This window comes from Arachis duranensis, chromosome 3 (genome assembly GCF_000817695.3).
Source record: "Arachis duranensis cultivar V14167 chromosome 3, aradu.V14167.gnm2.J7QH, whole genome shotgun sequence".
Taxonomy (NCBI): domain Eukaryota; kingdom Viridiplantae; phylum Streptophyta; class Magnoliopsida; order Fabales; family Fabaceae; genus Arachis; species Arachis duranensis.
Genome location: NC_029774.3, coordinates 93,754,542 through 93,776,137, shown reverse-complemented (window position 1 = coordinate 93,776,137; position 21,596 = coordinate 93,754,542). Strand labels below are relative to the sequence as shown.

At 36.5% G+C, this 21,596-nt stretch overlaps 1 protein-coding gene across 1 annotated transcript; it reads right to left on the bottom strand.

The window, feature by feature from the left end:
• Window positions 1–12,730: 12,730 nt before the first annotated feature.
• Window positions 12,731–14,635, bottom strand: LOC107479750 (uncharacterized). Its single transcript, XM_016099855.1, has 6 exons — window positions 14,483–14,635; window positions 13,757–14,380; window positions 13,660–13,688; window positions 13,377–13,586; window positions 13,115–13,287; window positions 12,731–12,990 (listed from the first exon to the last, which is right to left on the bottom strand). The coding sequence occupies exons 1-6, from the start codon at window positions 14,633–14,635 to the stop codon at window positions 12,731–12,733; spliced, it is 1,449 nt and encodes a 482-aa protein (XP_015955341.1).
• Between the last annotated feature and the right edge of the window lie 6,961 nt (window positions 14,636–21,596).

The following is a 21,596-nucleotide window of genomic DNA, read 5'->3' as shown; positions in this document are numbered from 1 at the left end:
ATTCATTTTAAATCGGATCGATCCAATTCAGTTTATTTTGAGTTAGTTTTGAATTGATTCAAAATACACTTCATGACTTTTTAAACCAAATCTAAATTTAATTAAATCTAGTCCAACTATAGATACCCCTAATTTATATATAAATTATTGACAAGATTAGTTTAATTACTAATTTTTTTAGTTAATATTATTTATTAAAATAATTTTATTTATCTTAAATTTGTAATCATAAATTTAAATGTTTAAATTGATTAATATTAACTAACTATAAGTTTGATTTTTTTTTTCCATTCTGTCACGAGAAAGTTAAACTCTCTCTTGTGGTTTTGTTGCTCGTAGTATCCAGCAAGTGATCCAAACGGGCACGTAACAGTGCACATGGCATGCGGGGGAAACAACGTCGTGGCATGTAAGGAGCAACCACATATCAATCTTCAAAGTTTTGAGGAGGGTGGGCCTCTTAGCTCATGACAACTCAATAGTTTGAGAGCGAGGAAGAGAGAAAAAAAAAATGGAAGATTAATTATATAAAAGTGGTCCCCAACATACTGGTTATTACTTATTAGGGTAGGGACGGATTCATATCTTGCTTACAGAGAAAAATATTATATATTATGATAGGTGTGACTTGGTCAGACCTCTCAACGGAATTATCATTCCCAACTCGACCAGAAGCTAAGTTTATGGGTTGCTTCTGGATTTAAAATTTCTTTTTTAGGTTTGGCATATTAGGGGAAAAAGGAAGGAGAGAGAGGAGCGGGGAGAATAAATAAATGTAGATCGCAATAGTTTTCTCTTTGTTTAATTAACTGACAGTTATTGGTTAAGACTTGGGAGTCTTGATTGTGACTCATGCCCAATTTGAGTTTTCATACCACGATATCATATATGATATATAGCATTAGAAAAAAGAATATGTAAATGATGAAATCACCAGTAAATTTTATTATTTCTTTTAATATTTAGTCAATTTTAAAAATTAAATTTTAAATTTTAATAGTATAAAAATAAAGTATTACTCAAAATATTTATTAATATTGATAAAAATATTAGTTTCTAATATTTTTTATATTAAAATTNTTGAATTAAACCATTTTTTATTCAAAATATTTTATATAACATATTAATGGCGTGAACGCGTAACAAAATGTTTAAGAAAATGAAACATAAGTGTAGGATTAAACTAATGAAATATAATTCAAATGACATAATTTTTTTATTTTTAATTAAAAATTTTAAATTCAAATTTTTAGTTTAAATTAATAAAAAAAAGTGAAGGATTGGAAGAGTTGCGTACTACTCTAGCTTTCTTATAGTATTATAATTATTTTACCTTTATTAAGAAATTTTCTAAAGAAGAAAAAAGTTTTACATATTAGTGATCACTTAACCAGTTATTGTATAAAAAATGGCTGTGCAATAATAATAATAATAATAATAATAATAATAATAATAATAATAATAATAATAGAACTGGTATGTTCAGTTCAGTGATGAACTAATGAGTAGTCTTATGTAGGAAATTTTATTACACCCGAGCAACAGATAAGAAGAAGCAGTAAAATGCTGCTTGTCTATAATGGTTAACCATTTGCATGGCACTGTGAAGCGGATGGAGTTTAAATACTAGGGCATACATACAAACATATACATGCAGAGATGCAATTATTTGGCTGCCGCTATTAATTGAGAGATAACAACGTAACTAACCCTTTTGGGCAGGCTTTGGCGGTGATGAAATCATTTTATAATTTTTCCGTGTTCAACAAGTAAAGCGCTTCAATTAATTCTATCTGTATATTTATCTAAGAAAAAGTTACTAATATAATACAGAAGATTTATATTATTGATAAAATTATATCTCAAAAATATGTATGAGAAATAAGTCTTCAAAATATTTAAAAAACGATACAATAATTATATATTAAAAATATTAAAAAGTAAAATATTTTTATCTTTATAATTTAATTATTTTACGTCATCATCAAGTGATTTTTTTTTTGTAATTTTTCTTAGTCGATTTTTTTTAAGAAAATGAAAACAAAGTTTAGATATCAAATTTCACTTCGATTTTTTGTACGTATTTGATAAGAGTTATGCTACGTGTATATTAAAATAGTCACTAAAATTAGTTATTATTATAAAATATATACTGAAATATAAATACACATTGAAAATAAATTAAACCATACATATATTTATATACAAATATATTAATAATTGATTTTAATGAATAATTTTAGTGTACAAATAACATTTTTAATCTTTTAAATAGTTGTCAAAATGTCTTACAAAAATTCGAACCATATACATAATTTATTTACCAAAAAAAGTCATTTGTCGCTTTTTAAAAATTAAATGTGTTTTGGTTATTTTTCTTATATGTTTTAAATTTTTTAAGACTTATTTGTTGTTCGGGACTTTAAAATTATTTTTGTCAATCAAATAAATTTTAAAATATTATTTTAGTAATTTATATTTATTTATTTATTTATTTTAAAATATATAACTCATTTTTAAAACACTACACGGAAAATTATGGCGGTTTTTGGAGTGATTTGTGCCGGTTTTTAGCCGCCACGAAACGGGGTTCCAGCGGTTCGTTAAGCGTCGCCTATTAGGGGATGGTTATATGATTTTGCGGCAGTTCTCAGAAACTGCTGGTACAACAGCCGCAAAACCGAAAAATAGCATCGCAATGTTTAGAGTCGGTTTAAAACCGCCGCGATATGCCCACAGTGATGCACACGAATTGACCGGCGGTATGAAACCGTTGCTGTTTAACGGCCACGGTTTTTTTCAAATGTAATTGGCGGCGGTTTGAAACCGCTGTTGTTTAACGGCTACTATTTTTCAAATGTAATTGGTGGCGGTTTAAAACCGCCACTATCTCCTAGCCTGCTTTTTCGAATTTCTTACTTTTATTTCACAATCGTCGCTATTTTCCAGTTAAATGAGCGCAAAAATACTCTATTGTACACTAGCAATCAACGCTCTTTTTTATTTGAATGTACTAGTCTATTTTTAATCCTTCTTAATATTATAAGTTAAATTATTTTATATCCCGAAAAATAAATTGCTCGGTAAACGACAATAGAAAAACTATTAATTTAATTGATATAATTATCCAAATATCAATAAAGTGTACTCTTTACTAAGAGTTGCATAATCAACACCAAAAACGTGTATATCTGAAAGGAAAAAAGGTTCCACAATCTTAAGATCTACTTTCTAATCTGTTCCTCCAACGCACTCATCCATGCGGTGACGTCTGATGGCAGCTTCCCACCTTACCCTTGAAGTAGACATATCAAAGCACTCTCCATTGCCTGCATCCTTACCTTTCCAACTGCTACTTCATCCTCCACTACCTGTCTTTTTGTCTTCTCGGCTACTACTTTATCCTCCACTGCCTGTCTTTTGGTCTTCTCGACTGCTACTTCATCCTCCACTGCCTTCTTTTTCAATTTTTTGGCTGTCAACTCTGCTTGTAGTTCAAGCAGCACCCTTTGGGTCTCCTTCCTTTCGAAGAATTGACTAGAAGTCGGCCCCAACCCCATGCCACGCACCCTACCCGGGTGCTCCTTTTCGAGAGTTTGAGCAAGTGAATCATTCTGAGACAACAGTTTAGAGGATTCATCACATTGCTCAATAGTCTCAATTTTTTCCTACACACATAGATAAGCAATTATAAGCATTTATTAGCTAGTCGCTAACCGCACAGACTTCCAATAAAATTTTAAAAACTAAAACATAGGAGAAATTACTTCCCAATTCTCAACACATTACTTACTCCAATAGCCCGAGCTGCATCATGGACATAGGAGACATTAGCTCTTTTGTGCGTTAAGAGATACAACTCTCCTCTACTAACTCTCCTCCCTTGTCGTTTTGACTGTACCAATAATGATGACAAAGTGAATAAGTAGAGGAAGAGATAGTTCAAAAACATTCTCAAAAATAGATTACCTCTTCTTCTCCGAGCCTTGCCAAGCTTTTCGATCCGCCAGTATGGGTGTAAAGCTGATTTGATCGGTTCTCAGCATTTTTCTTACATTTCTCCTGTCATGCCATCAAATTAAGAGTTACTAGACACTAGTTCTGACTAACTCAATGTAATATAAATAGACTTTTTCTGTTATGAAATAAAAATATATTACCCGTGTCTCTTCACTATTGTGATAATCGAGAAACCATCTCCAGTGGTCCGCAGTAATTTCCGGTGGGCAGTTTTCAATATTTTCTTCAAGTGAAAGTTCTAAGTCATAGCAGTGATGGTATAATCTGTTCCTCGTTTCTTTCCAAACTCTTCTTAGCATTTTGAATATTATACGCTTGATAATTCCTCTACTATCTTCATCAAAATGGAACATTTCCTGCAACATTAAAATTAAGTTGTCAATAGTGTTCAAATTATGAGTCCGAAATGGTACAAAAAAAAAGATTTTACCTTTACATATTCATTATAGACCTTGTCCCTGGTGCGAACCTTTCTCCAGTCCTTCTCACAGATTGGGAATTTGGTGTAATCAGATCCTAGCATTCCCATAACACCGCTCACTATACCTGCTTCATCCCCAACTGGTTGCAGTGCACTGTTAAATCTGAGTACGATCTTTCTTCTGTTAGGTGGCTTCATAGCTTCCTTCACACTCATTTTGACATGTTTGATTGTGCCATTGGATTCTGTAAATCATAGTTATTCTATGTGAGTTACCATTGGAGCCAAGCTGCAATGACATCATAGGAAAATAGCTGAATGAAAAATAGAATTAAATAAATTCTTGTATACCAATTGTTTTAACATCCCAAAATTTAGTGCTCTTGCATCCTTTGCGCTTCTGAGCATCCGATGCAGCAAACAGGTTATCAACATGTTGCTCAAAAGAATCTACCTCATCTGCCTCTGTGTCTAAGTCTTTGGCGTCCGGCTTCGAGTTTTGAACATCATGCGTGCAAGTCCGTGGAGCAGGCGGTGGTTCGCTACGGGGCGGATGAAAGGGGCGTAAAGACGAGGATGCGGGGGCACCACCGCCACTGGGCGGTAGAATTGGATAGTCCGCTTGATGCAAAGTTGAAGTCGCATCAAATTCTACTTGATGCTGCTGACATGCTGTGTCTACACGAGCTCTTTTCGTGAAACGACCTATCCTAGGTATCTTTCCTAACTGCATTCGGATCAAAACAAAATGATAATAATTAATATATAGATAATAATATTTATTAACATGCAAAAAAGACACTGGTATATCCCAGTTAATATTTATTAAACTCAGGTATTTATGACATATTAATAATAAATAATTTATAATATGAGACTAAAGACCGTAGTTAAGGGTGATAATAGATAATTTAATCAGAATGATGAAATACACTAACAATTAAAGTTATTAATAAGTAATGATAGTTATAGTAAATCAAAATCATGTGCTACTAAGCTTACTTGGTATACAGGAATTATGCTCAAATTTGTAGTTTGGAATACACTGACAACTCGTTCCTATTGCAATTGAATATATCATCTTATATGCATTATAGTAATGGTAGGACATAGCGTGTCATCACCAAACCACACACATACATATAAATTCCAATGAGAATAATATATAGCGTGTGCAATTCACAATCCAATAATTCATTCCATGCTCAAATATAGATGAATTATAATGAAGTAACAATCTTATATGAAAAAATTATAGGAAGTCGTCTTTATTCAGCTTGGTTAAGTTAAAAATCAGTTAATAATTGAAATGAAAGGAACAGTAAATGCAATGATCTAAAACTCAAAATAATAAATAAAAATAAAAATAAAGTAAAGATATCATCGAAAAGTGAAACAAAATAAAACCAATTTCATGTGGTATAAAATCTGTGACATTTCTCAATAGGCGTTTTACTGTCCTTCAATGATCAATGATAGGAGAGTACATGAATTGAGAGACTCTATTAACAAAAAAAAAAAAATCAAAGTTGGGTCTAAAAAAGTTAATCATTAAAATATTCATAACTTTTCGATAGTGTCTAGAATCATCATAATATTCTGCACTATTGGATATTAATTTGAAATTTGAGACTTAGGAGTAGCATATTTAACATTTAAAAAATATCATATTTAGTTATAATAAAATTAAATTTGAACATAGTTGCAATCAATGTATTGAACCAAGTTCTTGGAGCTTGTTACATTTGTAGACCTCAGAACTAGACTATAAATTTGGTCATAATGAACCCCTTCAATCTGTAAAGAAGTCTTTGACAATAAGTTTTGCTTTGTATATAATAATGTTGCCTAAACGGTCCCTTTTGATAGCAAAATCCACTTAGAACCTGTAACAGTCTTATTGCTTGAAATTAGCAATTATGTAAAATAAATAATAGTAGGGGATAGATTCATATCTGGTGTGGTGTTTTCGGTTGAAGTAGGAGTTGTGAATATAAAATTCTGCAGTTTACTCGAAACACTATTAGTTGATGGAATTTGATTAGAGCCAAACATAGATTTTTATAGATAATCAATTTAATCAAAGATTGATAAGATTGCTAAGGGGTTCCATCAAGTTTAATGACTTTTTGGTTGCTAACTATGAAAAGTTATACTACTGTCGAGGAAGGGACACTTACATACTAATTAGGGTAATTGATTCATGAGCATCTTTCCTATTTTTTTCTATTGAATTTGTATCTAATTTGTTGAGTTTAAAAAAGAATTAATTATCTTTTAGCCAATATGAATGCTACTTTGAGTCTTTTGCAATTTTGTTTATTTTAGGTAGCATTTGGCAGAATTTGATGGAGGTTCTGCAGCACAAGAATCAAAAGAGATGGCAGCGAGGAGCGACGCATACGCGTGACTGACGCGTACGCGTGATTTGGAGCTTTCCATGGCGACGTGTGCGCGTGACTGACGCGTACGCGTGATTTGAAGGTTTGCTCATCGACGCGTGCGCATGACCGACGCGTCAGCGTGACTTGCGAAAAAGGCCATCGACGCGTACGTGTGACTGACGCGTATGCGTGACATGCGCCACGGGTAGAAAATGCAGAAAAATGCTGGGGGTGATTTCTGGGCTATTTTGACCCAGTTTCTAACCCAGAAAACACAGATTAGAAGCTGCAGAATGGACAAAACAAGTGGTCCCCACCCATCAATTGAATGACTTGTTAATTAATTCAAATTTAAATTCAAATCTTATTTTTAGAAAAAGATATTATTATTTTTAATTTTAATTTTTGAAATTAGATTTTAAATTATTAGGATTAGATATAAAAGGGAGAAACTTTCCTTTCCTGGAGAACATTATTCCATTCCAATTTACAATCTTAGTTTTCTTCTCTGAACCATGAGCAACTAATCCTTCATTGTTAAGGTTAGGAGCTCTGTCTATTTGTATGGATTGATTTTATTGATTTTTCTATTTTAATTTATACATGGATTTATAATTTAAGAATTGTTTTTGCTCTTTATTTTATGAATTTGGGTGGAACGGAAGTATGACCCTCTTTCTATTTTAGTTCTTGTAAAACTTGGAAAAGCTCTTTACTTGAACAACAGCTTGAAAACATATTCTCATAAATTTTAATTATTTGGATTTAACGGGATACGTGACATATAATTCCCTTATTTTTGGATAATTAGAATTTTTGTGGCATATAAACTGGAATTTGATCATGTAGCTTCTAATTGGAATTAATTGACCAAGGAATTGGCTGTTGATGAATTTTAGAGAAGACTAGAAAGGTCTAAGGAATTAGGGTCTAGTCACATATAGTTTGCCATAAATTAAATCCTACATGATTAAAATAGTTAGTAAAAAAAGTTAATCCGGAAAAATAGATAACTCTGAAGCCTTAACTGTCTCTCCAGGCCAATATTTTATTTTATTTTCAACTTATTTACTTGCGTACCTGCCTTTTGATATTTTTAAATTTAAATCTTTTGAATATCTCAAAATCCTTTTCTACTTGCTTAACTAAGCCAATCAATCAATCATTGTTGCTTGATCCATCAATTCTCGTGAGATCGACCCTTACTCACGTAAGGTATTACTTGGTACGACCCGATGCACTTATCGATTAGTTTGTGGGTTATAAAATACCGCACCAGTAATCCCTAGCATGATCTTGAATGAAGAAACTAGGATATTAGTTTAACTGAGTTAATTTGGACTAGAGAAGGATAGCCAAGTGTTGAGTCCTTGCTTGTTTGTGTGATATCTTCTACTAAGCTTCATACACGGTACTAGTTCTATCTACTACCTACCTCATTGAGTTCAAATGAAATACATTTATTTGATAAAATCTATTTCTAAGAGATATATGGTTCTTTCTTTGTAAATAGGGTTGACAGTTGAGCTATTGACGAGAGAAGATGTCCCTGTACCCTTCAATTTACATTGCAAGCCAAATTAACGTGTAATATGATTAGTGTAATTATTTTTTTTCAACTAGCCTTTGTTTGTTCTCTATTTAACGAAACTAATGAATAACTTATTGGGAATTAATTCTACATGAATTGAGACATGCATGCGCGTCATTCACAGGCAACCATTATCAGCAACAAGATTTAAATATACCATTGAGAATATTAAAAGCGCAATCAAATAGAAAATTAAACCCCAACTCAGAATTCACCGTTAACGAAATCATGCTCTTCATCAACAAATTCCACTCCCCATTAACAAATTAACTCAGCTAACAACATTAGGAGAAACTTGCATGTCAACTTTAAACTTATTATTGGCCTTTTTTTCAAACACTAAATAAGCAATTGAGCACACGAGTCCAGTGGTGCTTACCCGCAATTGAATGACTGGATTGAGGATGAGAGAAGAACTACCGAGCTTCGGGATGCTGGCTCGCCGCAGAGACAGACGTGGAGGAGAAAAACCAGGACAAAGCAAGATTTCAAGGGGTTCGACAATATGAATGGTTTAGTAGTAGAGGAAGAATAAGGATTATGGTAGTGGCGGTAGCTTCTCTGATTTGAAAAATGAAGCAGCCGAGTAACAGAAAATATATACTTAAGCCACTATTATAAATAAGTTAAACCGGTCTAATATTAAGGTATTATCATAAAAATATAAGAAACGTCTCCGAATTATAAATGCTTTTAAATAATTTAAAAATACAACAAAAATACTCAATAATAAATATATATTTTTAAAAAATGTCTTAGAGATTAAATTTTAATGTAATTTTTCACAAGTATAATTAAAAAAATAAAATATTATTATTCTTAAAACTTGGTAATTTTTGTTTAAGTATTTTTTTGTAATTTTTTAAAAGTATTATTAGTTGTTAATAAAAAATTACAAAAAATATATACTCGACGAATAATCACCAAATTTTTCTGGATAATAATATCTAATTTTTTTATTTATGTTTGCCAAAAATTGTATCAAAATTCAATGTCTAATGTATTATTTGAGAAATACATATTTAATGTTAGATAATTTTACAAAAAAAATTAACATTAAATATGTATTTCTCAAAAAATACATCAGAGATTGAATTTTGATACAATTTTTTGTAAGTATGATTAGAAAAGTGAGATATTATTCTTCTTAAATTTTGGTTATTTTTTGTTAAGTATATATTATTTTATGATTTTTTAAAAATATTATTCGTTGTTAAGACAAAAAAAATCATAAAAAATTATATACTTAACGAAAAATCACCTATTTTTATGTATAATAATATCTTATTTATATAATCATGGTTGTCAAAAATTGTATCAAAATTCAATTTCTAAGATTCATTTTAAAAATATATATTTACTGTTGGATATTATTGTATTTTTAAATTACTTGAAGGTAAATTTAAAAAAAATAAAAAGATTTCTAATTAATAATAATAATAATAATAATTGTAACGGTGATATTAATATTTTTTACAGTTATAATATAATAATATTTACTAATTATAAATTAAGATGAGCGCATTAATTTGGGTTAAAATAAATTAGTAAATCAATGGGATAAATTAAACAATTTCGAAATTTTAGGTTATGAATGCAGTGTGTAATTATAGATCTTAATTAATCAATTCATGTCTATTAATTAATTCATGTCATTTTGTCAATATGATAGTCATGATTATAGAATGTAGTTCATTAAGCAGTTTCACCAGCTGAGTTTATACATTTATATTTGTAATACTTTAAATACGTATATATATGACAAATCGGTAATATAAAAGGCTTGCATTCGTACGAACCATTAATCGAACAAGTCACAATATAAATTAATTCAAGAGATATATACTAATTTGAGATTAATCTCCTCTAAATTTATTGCTACTTCATCAAATTCAACATCCAAAGAAAAAAATACAAACAGTCAATTTATTCAATTAAGTCCCAATATTTCATAAGACAAGTCATACTAATGATAAAAACTTGACTCAACAGATATCATTTTTCCCTGGAGTTTTATTGAGGTCAAAGGTTAGGATGGAAGGTTTGTGTCCTTTAGAGACAACCTCATCAGAACTATCTGGCACAACGTCTTCTTCGAGCACTGAATCTTGAACTATCTTGCCTGTCTCTTTCGGAATTTCTTGAATCTTTTCCCGAGCTAAACCTAACGGATACACCATACGCAATCAAGTTCTTAGAATTACAAATTTTACAAAAAACAAACATGATTAAACTCCATGTTATAAACTGCTGGTTTGGCTTACGTTCCCAATGTTTTGTAAGACCTCTTTCTATAAGAGTGAATTCCTCCTGAGACGCAATTTCAAGTTCAACATTCAGACTATTCTCATAGCGTGCCTGCACAAATTTAAAGAAGTTCCAGATAAAACGGTGCAGTAATTGGTAGCTAAAAGTCATCAATAACACTAATCAGAGGCACTTTTTAGATACTTCAGTAATATTTCATGCTTCATATCAGCTTAAGAACATGCCAAATGGACACCATGGTAACTAATTAATACCAAATAAACCTTAATATAAATATAGAATCCCACACTAAAAAAGAAATTAAAATTTAAATTTAAATTAAAAAGTATGCTATACAAATGAAGCAGTAACAAGTGCTAACTGGCAAATTAAAATCCATTCCTTAAAAACAAGCTTTTGGGGTTAAAATCGGTGAACAACCATTGTAAAGATCTTATTCCATGGTCTGCTATTAGGCTTTCAGCAACTAAATACAGTCAACAAGAGCTAGAATTCCACATATTTATAAAATTCAATCACGTTCATTGCACTAACAAGATGCACTAACAATGTTTCAACTGAAACAAGAAAATATGACACTAATACAGTACTGCTACAATTAATAATCTGAAAAATCCATCATCATGTTTCAGTGTACAAATCATGCTTATTGCAAGATTCAATGAAGAAAATTAACTTACTAAATTACATCCACATCCTGTTCTTGGTTTCGAACTTTCTTCTTCCAATTCATCAGTTAGGAAGTAAAAAGAAAAAAAAAAGAACAAACTAGGAGGAAAAGGGAAAGACTTGAGGTATACTAACTTAAATTGCTATGATTTTGTTGGACAAAATAATAATTTACATGTAACATGCTCTCGTGTCTGCTCAGATTTGAGAGTCAATTATTCAACATTTATTCTAGGAACATACATATATTTATTTACTTACCCATTCAGTACCTCATTTGACAAAATAAAGGTTAGTAACTGGCCATATCACCATTGAGTTAAACAATTGCACCCAACTAGATGGCTAAACAAATAAAAAAAAAATCCAAACTTTATCTGCACCTCCTCTAGTATTTGTTGCGAAAGAAATAGGTTTGTGCTAGTTACAAACCCAAAGCCGAATTTCTTGCGGTACTTTGTTGCAAATTGGAGTAATCCCTGCAATGTTCAGGGTTTCAAATATGTAAGGCCTTTTCGAAAGTGCCTTTTGATTATAGACAATAAAACATCTGGATTGACTATGGCAGATTGAAATATAGTAAAACACCATTTTTACGAGTAGACATATGACAACGTACCGTCCTAATATCTCTATGCGCAATAATAATAGCATCGCCTATGTGCCTGTGTGCTGAAAATGTATCCAGCCATGACTGAATTGGCAATGTGTTGAACCACAGGTCTCTTCGAATGATGTTGCATGCTCCAGCGAAGAAAACGGGGAGGCCTCTTCCATTGCATTGCAAAACAAGATGCTAGAGGCACAAAGAAAGAGGTCCCTCTCTTCCAGTTTTCCTGGTAACTCCGATCATGTCAGTCAATATATAACATCAATTATAATATACTAACATGTTACTACATTAAATAATTTGAAGACAAAATATGTTAATAAAATCAAATTCTTCAGGGGAAACAATTGTAATTAATGAGCAATATACATCAAGTGTGTCCATGTTCTAATTTCTATTATATGCTAGTTTATAACCCTCAACAGGACTATACATAGAATAATAGTGCACATGTCCTAAATTAGTTTCTAGATACATCTATATATAGGTAGCCTCTTTTCAATTATCGATGGCATCAATGGTTGGTTCTTCTAAATCGTCGTCCCATCTCAATGACAAACCTTCGACGTCAAACTCAGATAACCCAATCAGAATAGGTTTGGGAGAAAGTTCGAACTGACATTGTCCTATGTCTTCACCCATTTCAAAACTACCACACTCCATTCTTTATCAGCGTCATCATTCACATAGTATACAGGCGAGCCTCGGATGCAAGAATGTATGGTTAGTCATCTTTTCGATCATCGGTATAAATTAGATGAGAGAAATTAACCACTGTGTGCCCCCAAAGAGTCTTGTTTTATGCCTCTGCCAGAGGTGGTGCTTGCCCAGATACATCTAAACAAGACGACTGTGAATTGACCGCTGTAATTTAACTCAATGATGTCCACTAGTTTTTCGTAATACGAGACGCTACCAACAGCAACATTATTGTCGCGCTTGCTTGCATAACTCCTAGTGTCAGAAGTGACATACACCCCACCATTTTGGGTTTTCAACCCTTCCTCTCTCTCGAGAGGGTTGTAAACTTAAATCCATTTACGTTGTAAGATGTATAACTTCTAACTTGAACATTGGGCCCAAATGCAAGCCACTGCAATTCGTTCGGGTGCATGATGCTTCCCAATGGAACATGGCAGCGAAAAAATTACATGTTTTATCAGCTTGGGATACGAACAACATGACACCATTTGAATATGTAAATGGATTAATGATACCAAGATTCACCTGACGCTTGAACCAATCGGAAAATTCTCTGTGCACAACACTGTCTATGTAAGACTGGGACCTTGTCCTACTTTGTAACTTTCTCTTTGTGATCACCCTATATCACTGAAAACGTCACAATAATTTCATGTCAGGTTCTCCAACTGTAGTAGATCATACAAAGTCGATACTTTCAAATTCACTTACTCTATAAATTTTTCCACGGCCAGGCAATTGACCAATACGTGACAGTGAGCTTGGAATTTTTCAGTTGGTGTGAGGGTGTAAAAAGAAGCAGCCCTGACATCTTTCTCAACCTCGGGGAACATGGTTGTTCTTTCATCAAGCATAAGTTCACGCGGTCGATCGTCAACACGCATTGATCGATTAATCCTACTCTCGACATTATCTAGGTACCTTGAATAGAATACGAGAATCAACTCAGATAAGTATCCCTCTGCAATTGAGCCCTCTGGTTATGATCTGTTACGCACATACTGCTTGAGACGACATAGGTACCTTTGGGAATATAACACGTGTCATAAGCACTAATTAAAAGCATAATAAAAATTTTGTTTGATAATTACCGTTTCAATTGGGTACATCCACCGATAATGCACTGGGCCACCTAGACGCACCTCCTCGACCAGATGCACTATCAAATGAACCATGACTGTGAAGAAACAAGGACGGAAAATCATCTCCATACGACACAGATTATAAACCACGTGATCCTGAGGGAGAGGAAGTTGTTGAGGATCTATGGATTTGCTGCATAATCGATGAAAGAAGGCTGACAAATTTGCCAGGACAGAAGACACGATGGCAGGCAATGCATTCCTTAACGCGATTGGAAGTAGATGTTCCATTAGAATGTGATAGTCGTGGCTTTTCAGGCCCGACAACTTGCGCTGTCGTAAGTTAACACAGCGGGAAATGTTGCTAGAGTATCCATCTGGAAAGACCACGTTCTTGATAATCCTTAGAAAGAGTTCTTTTTGTGGATTCATCATAGTAAAGATGGCGGATGGGTACTTTCCATCTTCCCGTGGCCACAAATCATGCTTGATTCCCATCGACTGGAGGTCTCTTCGAGCTTTAATGTGATCTTTAGACTTACCTTTCTCGTTCAGTATGGTGAAAACTATGTTGTTGCACACATTCTTCTCTATGTGCATCACATCAAGATTGTGATGCAATCCATTGTTCTCCTAATATGGCAGCTCAAAGAATATACTCCTCTTCTTCTAAGGAGTTTCATCTTGCACGACAGTTTGCTGTTCGCGTGTCCTTTTCCCCGTAACCAATTGCACCTTGCTAAGTTGGACATGCACACCCTCTAACTGCTGGACAATGTCTCCACCAGAGACTTTGATAGGTAGACCTCTATCCTCTATCTTTCCATTGAAGGAGTACCGGTCTTTTCTGTATTTGTGGTCATGATTCAGAAAGCGACGATGACCCATGAAACATTATTTCTGACTGTGTGTGAGCCGGTTAGTTTTAGCATCCAAATTGCACGCAGGACAGGCTCTCCCATCGTACGTGTTCCACCCAGATAAGTTGCCCAAGCCTGGAAAGTCACTGATTGTCCACATCAATGCAGCATACATCTTGAAGGTTTTTTTTCTCGACTGCATCATAAGTTTCAACACCAACCCATAAATGCTTCAACATCATAAGGTTTTTTTCTCGACTGCATTTTGGGACCAACAATAATCATAGAGAGGATAAACAAAATGGGTTTCATGAAAATCTAAGGGGCATGTTATACAGGATAAGAACCACATGCCAAATTGAGTACTTTGAGCTCATGTTCCTAAAAGGGTTAAAGCCATCGCTAGCTAAGGCTAGGCGAACACTACGCGGATCACCAGAGAAGTCGGGATATCGTATGTCAAATGACTTCCATGCCTCGGCATCTCTTAGATGCCTATACATACCATTAGAGTTAGCACCTTTCTTATGCCACAGCATGTCAACGGCTGTCTTACTAGACATATATAACCGCTGCAATCGTGGAATAAAGGGGAAGTAACGAAGAATCTTGGCCGCTTGTGGTTTGCTGTTCTTCTTAACAACCATATTGATCCTCACCCTAAAGTTCTTCTTAGTCTTATGCTTCTATCTCGATGTCCCACACCGCTTGCATTTGGTCAGCTCTTGGTCATTGCCCTGGTATAGCATGCAGTCATTTGGACATGCATCTATCTTCTTGTATGCGAGACCAAGTTTTTTTACGACTTTCTTGGCATCGTGCACAGTGGATGGAATCCGGGCATGCTTAAAGGCATCCGCGAGCAACTCCAAAATCATTCCGAAGGCCTTATCACTCACTCCACACATGGACTTTATGTGATAGAGCCTCACCAAGAAAGACAACTTAGAGAACTTTGAACATCCTGGGGATAACTCCTGCTCCCCATCTTTGAGTAGGTCATGAAGGTTGTGGGTCTCTCGACTAGGTTCATTGTATAAGTAAGGCAACTCATCCACAGTGCCACCATCATGTTCATTCTCTGAGTCTTCTTCGTGGCCGGGAAGTCCTGAGAAGTTGAATGCCTCGTGGACCATATCAACCATCGGGGCATTGAAATTTTGTTCAGATTGATCTTCTTGTCCGTCACTAGAGCTCTTGACCCCTCGTCTCTCACCGTGATGGATCTAAAATGTGTAACTAGACGGGAAAAGGTTTATCACCAAATGATCGAACGTATCCTCTCTATTTTGTAAGAGGCAGAACCCACACTTCGGACATGAACAACGTATCATCCCATCGGATGATGCATTGGCAAATGCAAAATCTGAGAATCTGGTCAAACCGTTCCTATATTCTGCACCAACTCGTGGCTTTGAAATCCAACTCTTATCAATATCTAATTGAATGAAAAAATAGAACAAAGTCAGATCATGAGAAAAAAGTAAATAATTGACACTTGATATAGAATGGGAGAATAACTCTTAAACCAAATAATAAAACACACATTTAATAGCAGTTAGAAAAAATTCATATTAAAAGTAGTTAGCAAAGCAGAACTAAAAGCCATCTTTGTTTTTAGGACAAGATTAATTATTTAGATTCAATGTACCTCCAGAGCCAGATAGCAAAATAGCTCACCTTGCTAGAGAAAGGTTCCTGGTGTGCTTGGAAAATCAATATGCTTCAAATGAACATGTGTAGCACTTGACAACAACTTTTGAGTTTTTCGCTGCCATTGTCAATATAAAATGGAAACATGAGTGTTATTTGTTCATTATAACTTATCCATGATTCTAAATTTTTAGTTATCCATATAAAATTGTTACACAGTTAGGCCAAACAGTAAATGATTGAACCATATTTGAGGAAACATAGCTGTTTTAGAGTATGTTTATAATTTGATAATTAATTGGAACATGATGATTGAGTTTAAATAGATTCCAATTATTGAAGTGTAAATCAAGAAGAAAAAGAAGCAAGAAGCTCTAGTTCAACTTTAGGGTCAATTGACCTTTTCAATGTTAATATTTCAGTCTTGAAAAGGACATACCATATTCTTCCCTTTCAAGTTTAGTGACTAAGATTACAATTACAATAATAATGCAAAATTTATTTTCATGTACCAGTAATAAATAATAGTTACTGTTTTTAGCCTATAGATAAGATTTACATATATACACCTGCTCCTATCCCAAAACACAAAGTTGAGTGCGGAAATTTTATCAAAGAAAAAGATAATTGAATTTCAAATCAGTAATTTCATTTGTACATAACAATCCTAAATTTTACTGATTCAGGTTGGTAGACCATCTTGAATAATAGAACAAATAGATTTGTAGAGTGGTTTGCCATTAATTTATAAGTCTTTAGTTTAAAAGTGAATACTAAGTAAATTCTCGAAAAGATTTTGTGCAAGACTTATTGGTACTTAACCATTGATAATACTTGTGACAGTTGTAGGTACAGGAAGACACCCCAAGTAATTATTTCAGATCTCCGAGATATCTGCTCGTCAGAGAACCTGCTTCAAGGAAAACAAATTATGTTAAGACAAATTCAGAATGTAACACCGAGAATTAGAGGAAACATTGAACAATGGAAACCAAGATATTGATAAGCTGATGAGAGATCTTGAGATTAAAACCATGGAAATTTTAGCATTGAAATAAGAAATAGAAACATTCAAAACAGATTCTCGAAAAGATGTTATTAAGCTGGTGAATGATCTAGAAAAGAAAAATGCAGAACTTTCAACAAAGAAGCAAGAATTAGAAGAGGCATTGAAGCAGAAATCAACGGTGCTAAAGGAGAACTGAAAGAGAAGTCACAATAACTTGAGCATCAGTTGCTATCATCAGGGGAAACTGTTAAGCAGCATGTGCTAAATGAGCCGAAGCAGTAAACACAAATATATCAAGAGTGGGGTTCAGAAATTGGGGACAAAATGAATCTGAATGTTAAATTAGGGAAGAAAAATTTGGCTAACAGCCACCAAAATTAAATTGGGGACAAATTAAATTAGAAGTCACAAGGATTAAATTGATGCGAGATTAATTTACCAACAGCCACCAAAATTAAATTGGGAGAAGGGAGGGGAACATACGACTGAGAGAGGAGTCTCTTGTGATCGGCAACGCATAACAGGGCAAGAGGAGAAGGCTACCGACGATGACACAGGGACGGATGGCTGGGGAGGACGCTGACAACGTCACGGACATACACGGCAGAAGGAGAAGACTCGGACCCCTTCCACTTTACCTTCGCGCACGGGAGCTACACGGCTAAGGGAGGAGACTAGTGACCGGGAAGAATGATAAAGCGGACGTGCAAGCTGGAACTGACAGAGGGAAGAGCCACGACGGTGGAGGAGGAGACCAGTGCTTGACTCACTTTTGCGCTACTGGGGTTCTCGCGCCAAAGACTAAAGTGTTATGGCGCCTAATAATTTTTCTTTGGGTATCTTAGGGAAACAAAACCTCTCTTCCCCCAGGGTTATTTGATGTTGTGACTGCCCAAAACTACCACAGGTCAGAACAATTGGAGTGGGGCTTAATTACGCACCAGGAACCACATCAATTTAACGAAGCTGTGGCGGTTTGGGACAACGGCCGACATTCTTCGGCTGCTAAGTCCCACGTCTATTGTAGTAAAAGTTTTTTAGTAAGTAAAAAGTGATATATTTTTTGTTAATTAAATAAATCTTAACTCTTTGTTTAATAATGTTGTTCCGGCCTGGCCCGCCTGATGCAGCGTCCCGGCCCGAGCGGTCGACCCGGCGAATTGTTGACAACTGACCCGAGGGGAACGCCCAAACATTCCCTCTGCTCCAACAGGGCTCATGACAGCTGGGAGGGAAAAATTTCCTGGAAGGTACGGTTACCCTGTGGGACCTGCCCTAGGAGATAGAGTATATAAGGGGAGGGCCCTCCCCCTCCCCCACGGTACGTCACTATCCACTTACCTTTATTGGCATCTGTACGGATTCTGACTTGGGTGTCGGAGTCCTTTTTGCAGGTGGCTCTCCCTTTACACCACAGCAGCTCGGGAGATCGTGAGGCTCCGACTCTTTACCATTCGACACTGACCTGGAAGATCCACTCGTTCACCATCAGCCAGTCTGGATTTCCCCAACTCGCTCTCCTTACCAACCCTATCTGTTTGGCACATGAACTACCGAACATTGGCGCCGTTTGTGGGAACCCAAAACTAGCCTGAATGGATTTTCTGTTAGGTCCTGTAGAAGGAGAGGATGGAGGTGAGCCACGTGGGGAGGACTTGGTTCGCTGCGCCAATAGGGTAGCCTCCTTGGCTTCCTCCCATGAACGCACGAGATCCCCCCTCGGCGAGATGAACTTCCCTCCCGTTCCCAGCAAAGGCGTCCCTTCGGAGGGACGGGGAGCAACAGCGCTAGAATAATACAGGAGCTGTGCCATAGGGTGCAGAACTTGAAGCGTGAGCTAGTGAGCAGGGAACGCTACTAGCCCACCCCGAGGCAATCACAGTCTCGATCCCGCTAAAGGAGGGGAAAACCAGAGGAAGAAGCCCCCGAAGAGACCGCCTCAGGCACACATCGACCCCCCAGTCCGAGCTAGAGAGCCAAGGGGAAAGCAGGGATGTGCCAAGGAGACGACAAGACCCTATAATCTATACTCGACCTCTAGCGAGACATGTCGAGGAGGGAAACTGAGAAGATAGTAGGGAGAGACCAAGGAGGTAGCGACACCCTGTAATCATGGGGCAACCCCTTTTTACCACTCCATTCTCAAGGTCCGGCTACCGAAACACTTTGATAAACCAACGGACATGAGATACGATGGAACTTAGGACCCTCAGAAACATCTAACGGCCTTTGAGGCCAGGATGAATCTAGAAGGTGTGGGTGATGAAGTGAGATGTCGCGTATTCCTCGTGACCTTGGCAGGGCCTGCAATCCGTTGGTTCAACGCCCTCCCCCAAGGCTCTGTGACACCCTTTGCAGACATAACCCGCGTTTTTCTATCTCAGTTCACCACACGCATCGCCAAAGCTAAGCACCCAATCAACTTGCTAGGGGTGACGCAAATAAGCGGGAAGTCGACCAGGAAGTATCTGGACAGGTTCAATGACGAATGCCTGGAAATTGATGGCTTGACTGACTCAGTGGCTAGCTTGTGTCAGACAAACGAGCTATTAAACGAAGACTTCAGGAAACCCCTTACTACCAAGCCCATGTAGACAATGAAAGTAATCCAAAATATGGCTAGAGAGTACATCAACGATGAGGAGGTTAGCCAAATCGTGGCAGCCAACAAGCGGCAACCCGCCTATCACCCTGCCCGTCAGCCCGGTAACGGGGAAAGACCCAAGGAGCACTCCAAGGACGGAGGGCCAGCTAAAACCTTCAAGTCGTTCCCCCGGGTAGGGATGTTCACTAACTACACCCCCTGACAGCCTCGATAGTCGAGGTGTACCAACAGATAGCCAAAAAGGCATCTTGTCGAAGCCTCACCAGTTGAAGGATAAAATTGGAGGGAACAAGAACCTCTACTACGACTATCACAAGGACTTCAGGCATAAAACCCAAGATTATTTCGACTTGAAGGATGCTCTGGAGCATGCAATCCGGGAAGGTAAGCTAGCGTAGTTCTCTCCCTTCATAAGAGAACCCAGGAGGTGAGATCACGACCGATCTGGCGACGACAGGAGCCGTGTCGTGAAACCGAGGCAAGAGCTCAAAGAGGACATCGAACGTGGCCTCACCATCGTGAACGTCATGGCCAAGAAAGATGCTGCACTGAGGTCGAAGTCCGCATACAAGAAAGATGCCAAAATTTTGGCCGTGTCATCATCTACTCCTGCGCCCCCTCTAGGAGAGTCCCGATAATATCATTCTGACCGGAGAACCAATGGTTCCATGATGTTCCTGAGAACCCTCCTATGGTAATAACAGCAAGAGTGGGAACTGGTTTGGTCAGGTGAATTCTCGTTAACATTGTAGCCGACTCAAACATCATGTTCCGAAATGTATTTGACGCTTTGGGCCTTCAAGAAACCGACCTAAAAACTCACCAGCACAATGTGGTCGGCTTGGGGGATAACTTTATCAAGCCTGATGGAATAGTTTCCCTCCTGGTCTCCATAGGAGGAAGTCAAGAAAAGAGGTCGTTATGGCAGAGTTCATTGTTCTAAGGGACTCCATAGCCTACAACCTTATCGTGGGAAGAAAAATAATCAACGAGTTCGGAGCGATAATACGTACCAAGCTACTGATGATGAAGTTTTTGGCTGACGATGGGTCAGTAGGATCTATCATAGGAGATCTGAAAACGGCGGTTGCGTGCGACAACGCTAGCCTTTCCCTAAGAAAGAAGTTTGATAAACCACTATTTTATGGTTTATATTGTGTTTAATTATGTAGTTTTATCATGATCCTTACCCACTTATTCATTAATTTAGCATGCATTTATATTTCCTTCCTGAAATTATTACATGGTTGAAAACTGCTTCCTAGAGACTTTTTTATTATGCATTTTAGTTCTCTTTTATCCCATTCGATGCCGTGATCTGTGTGTTAAGTGTTTCAGGCTTTATAGGGCATGGATGAGTTGGAGATTGGAAAGGAAGCTAGCAAAAATGGAAGGAACACAAGAAATTAAGGAGATAACCAGCAAGAAGTGACGCGGACGCATGGCTCACGCGTTCGCGCGAAAGAGGAGAAATCGCAGTGACTCGGCTGCATGGCTCACGCGACCGCACGGAATGGAAAAGCACAAGTGACGCGGAGGCGTGGACGACGCGAACGCGTGGCATGGAAAAACGCGAACGACGCGTCCGCATGGACGACGCGATCGCGTGACGTGCGCGATCTGCAGAATCTACAGATTCCGTTGGGAGCGATTTTGGGCCCTATTTTGACCCAGTTCTCGGCCCAGAACAGCAGACTAGAGCCAGAGAACATGCAGAAACCA

Excerpts from the sequence above, each read along its gene's own strand:
- LOC107479750 (XM_016099855.1), bottom strand. The coding sequence starts at position 14,635 with ATGGGTCATCGTCGCTTTCTGAATCATGACCACAAATACAGAAAAGAC. Across the intron at positions 14,381-14,482 it reads TGCATGTCCAACTTAGCAAG|GAGAACAATGGATTGCATCA; the intron begins GTGCAATTGGTT and ends CTGCCATATTAG. Across the intron at positions 12,991-13,114 it reads ATCCCAAGCTGATAAAACAT|TTTACAACCCTCTCGAGAGA; the intron begins GTAATTTTTTCG and ends AATGGATTTAAG.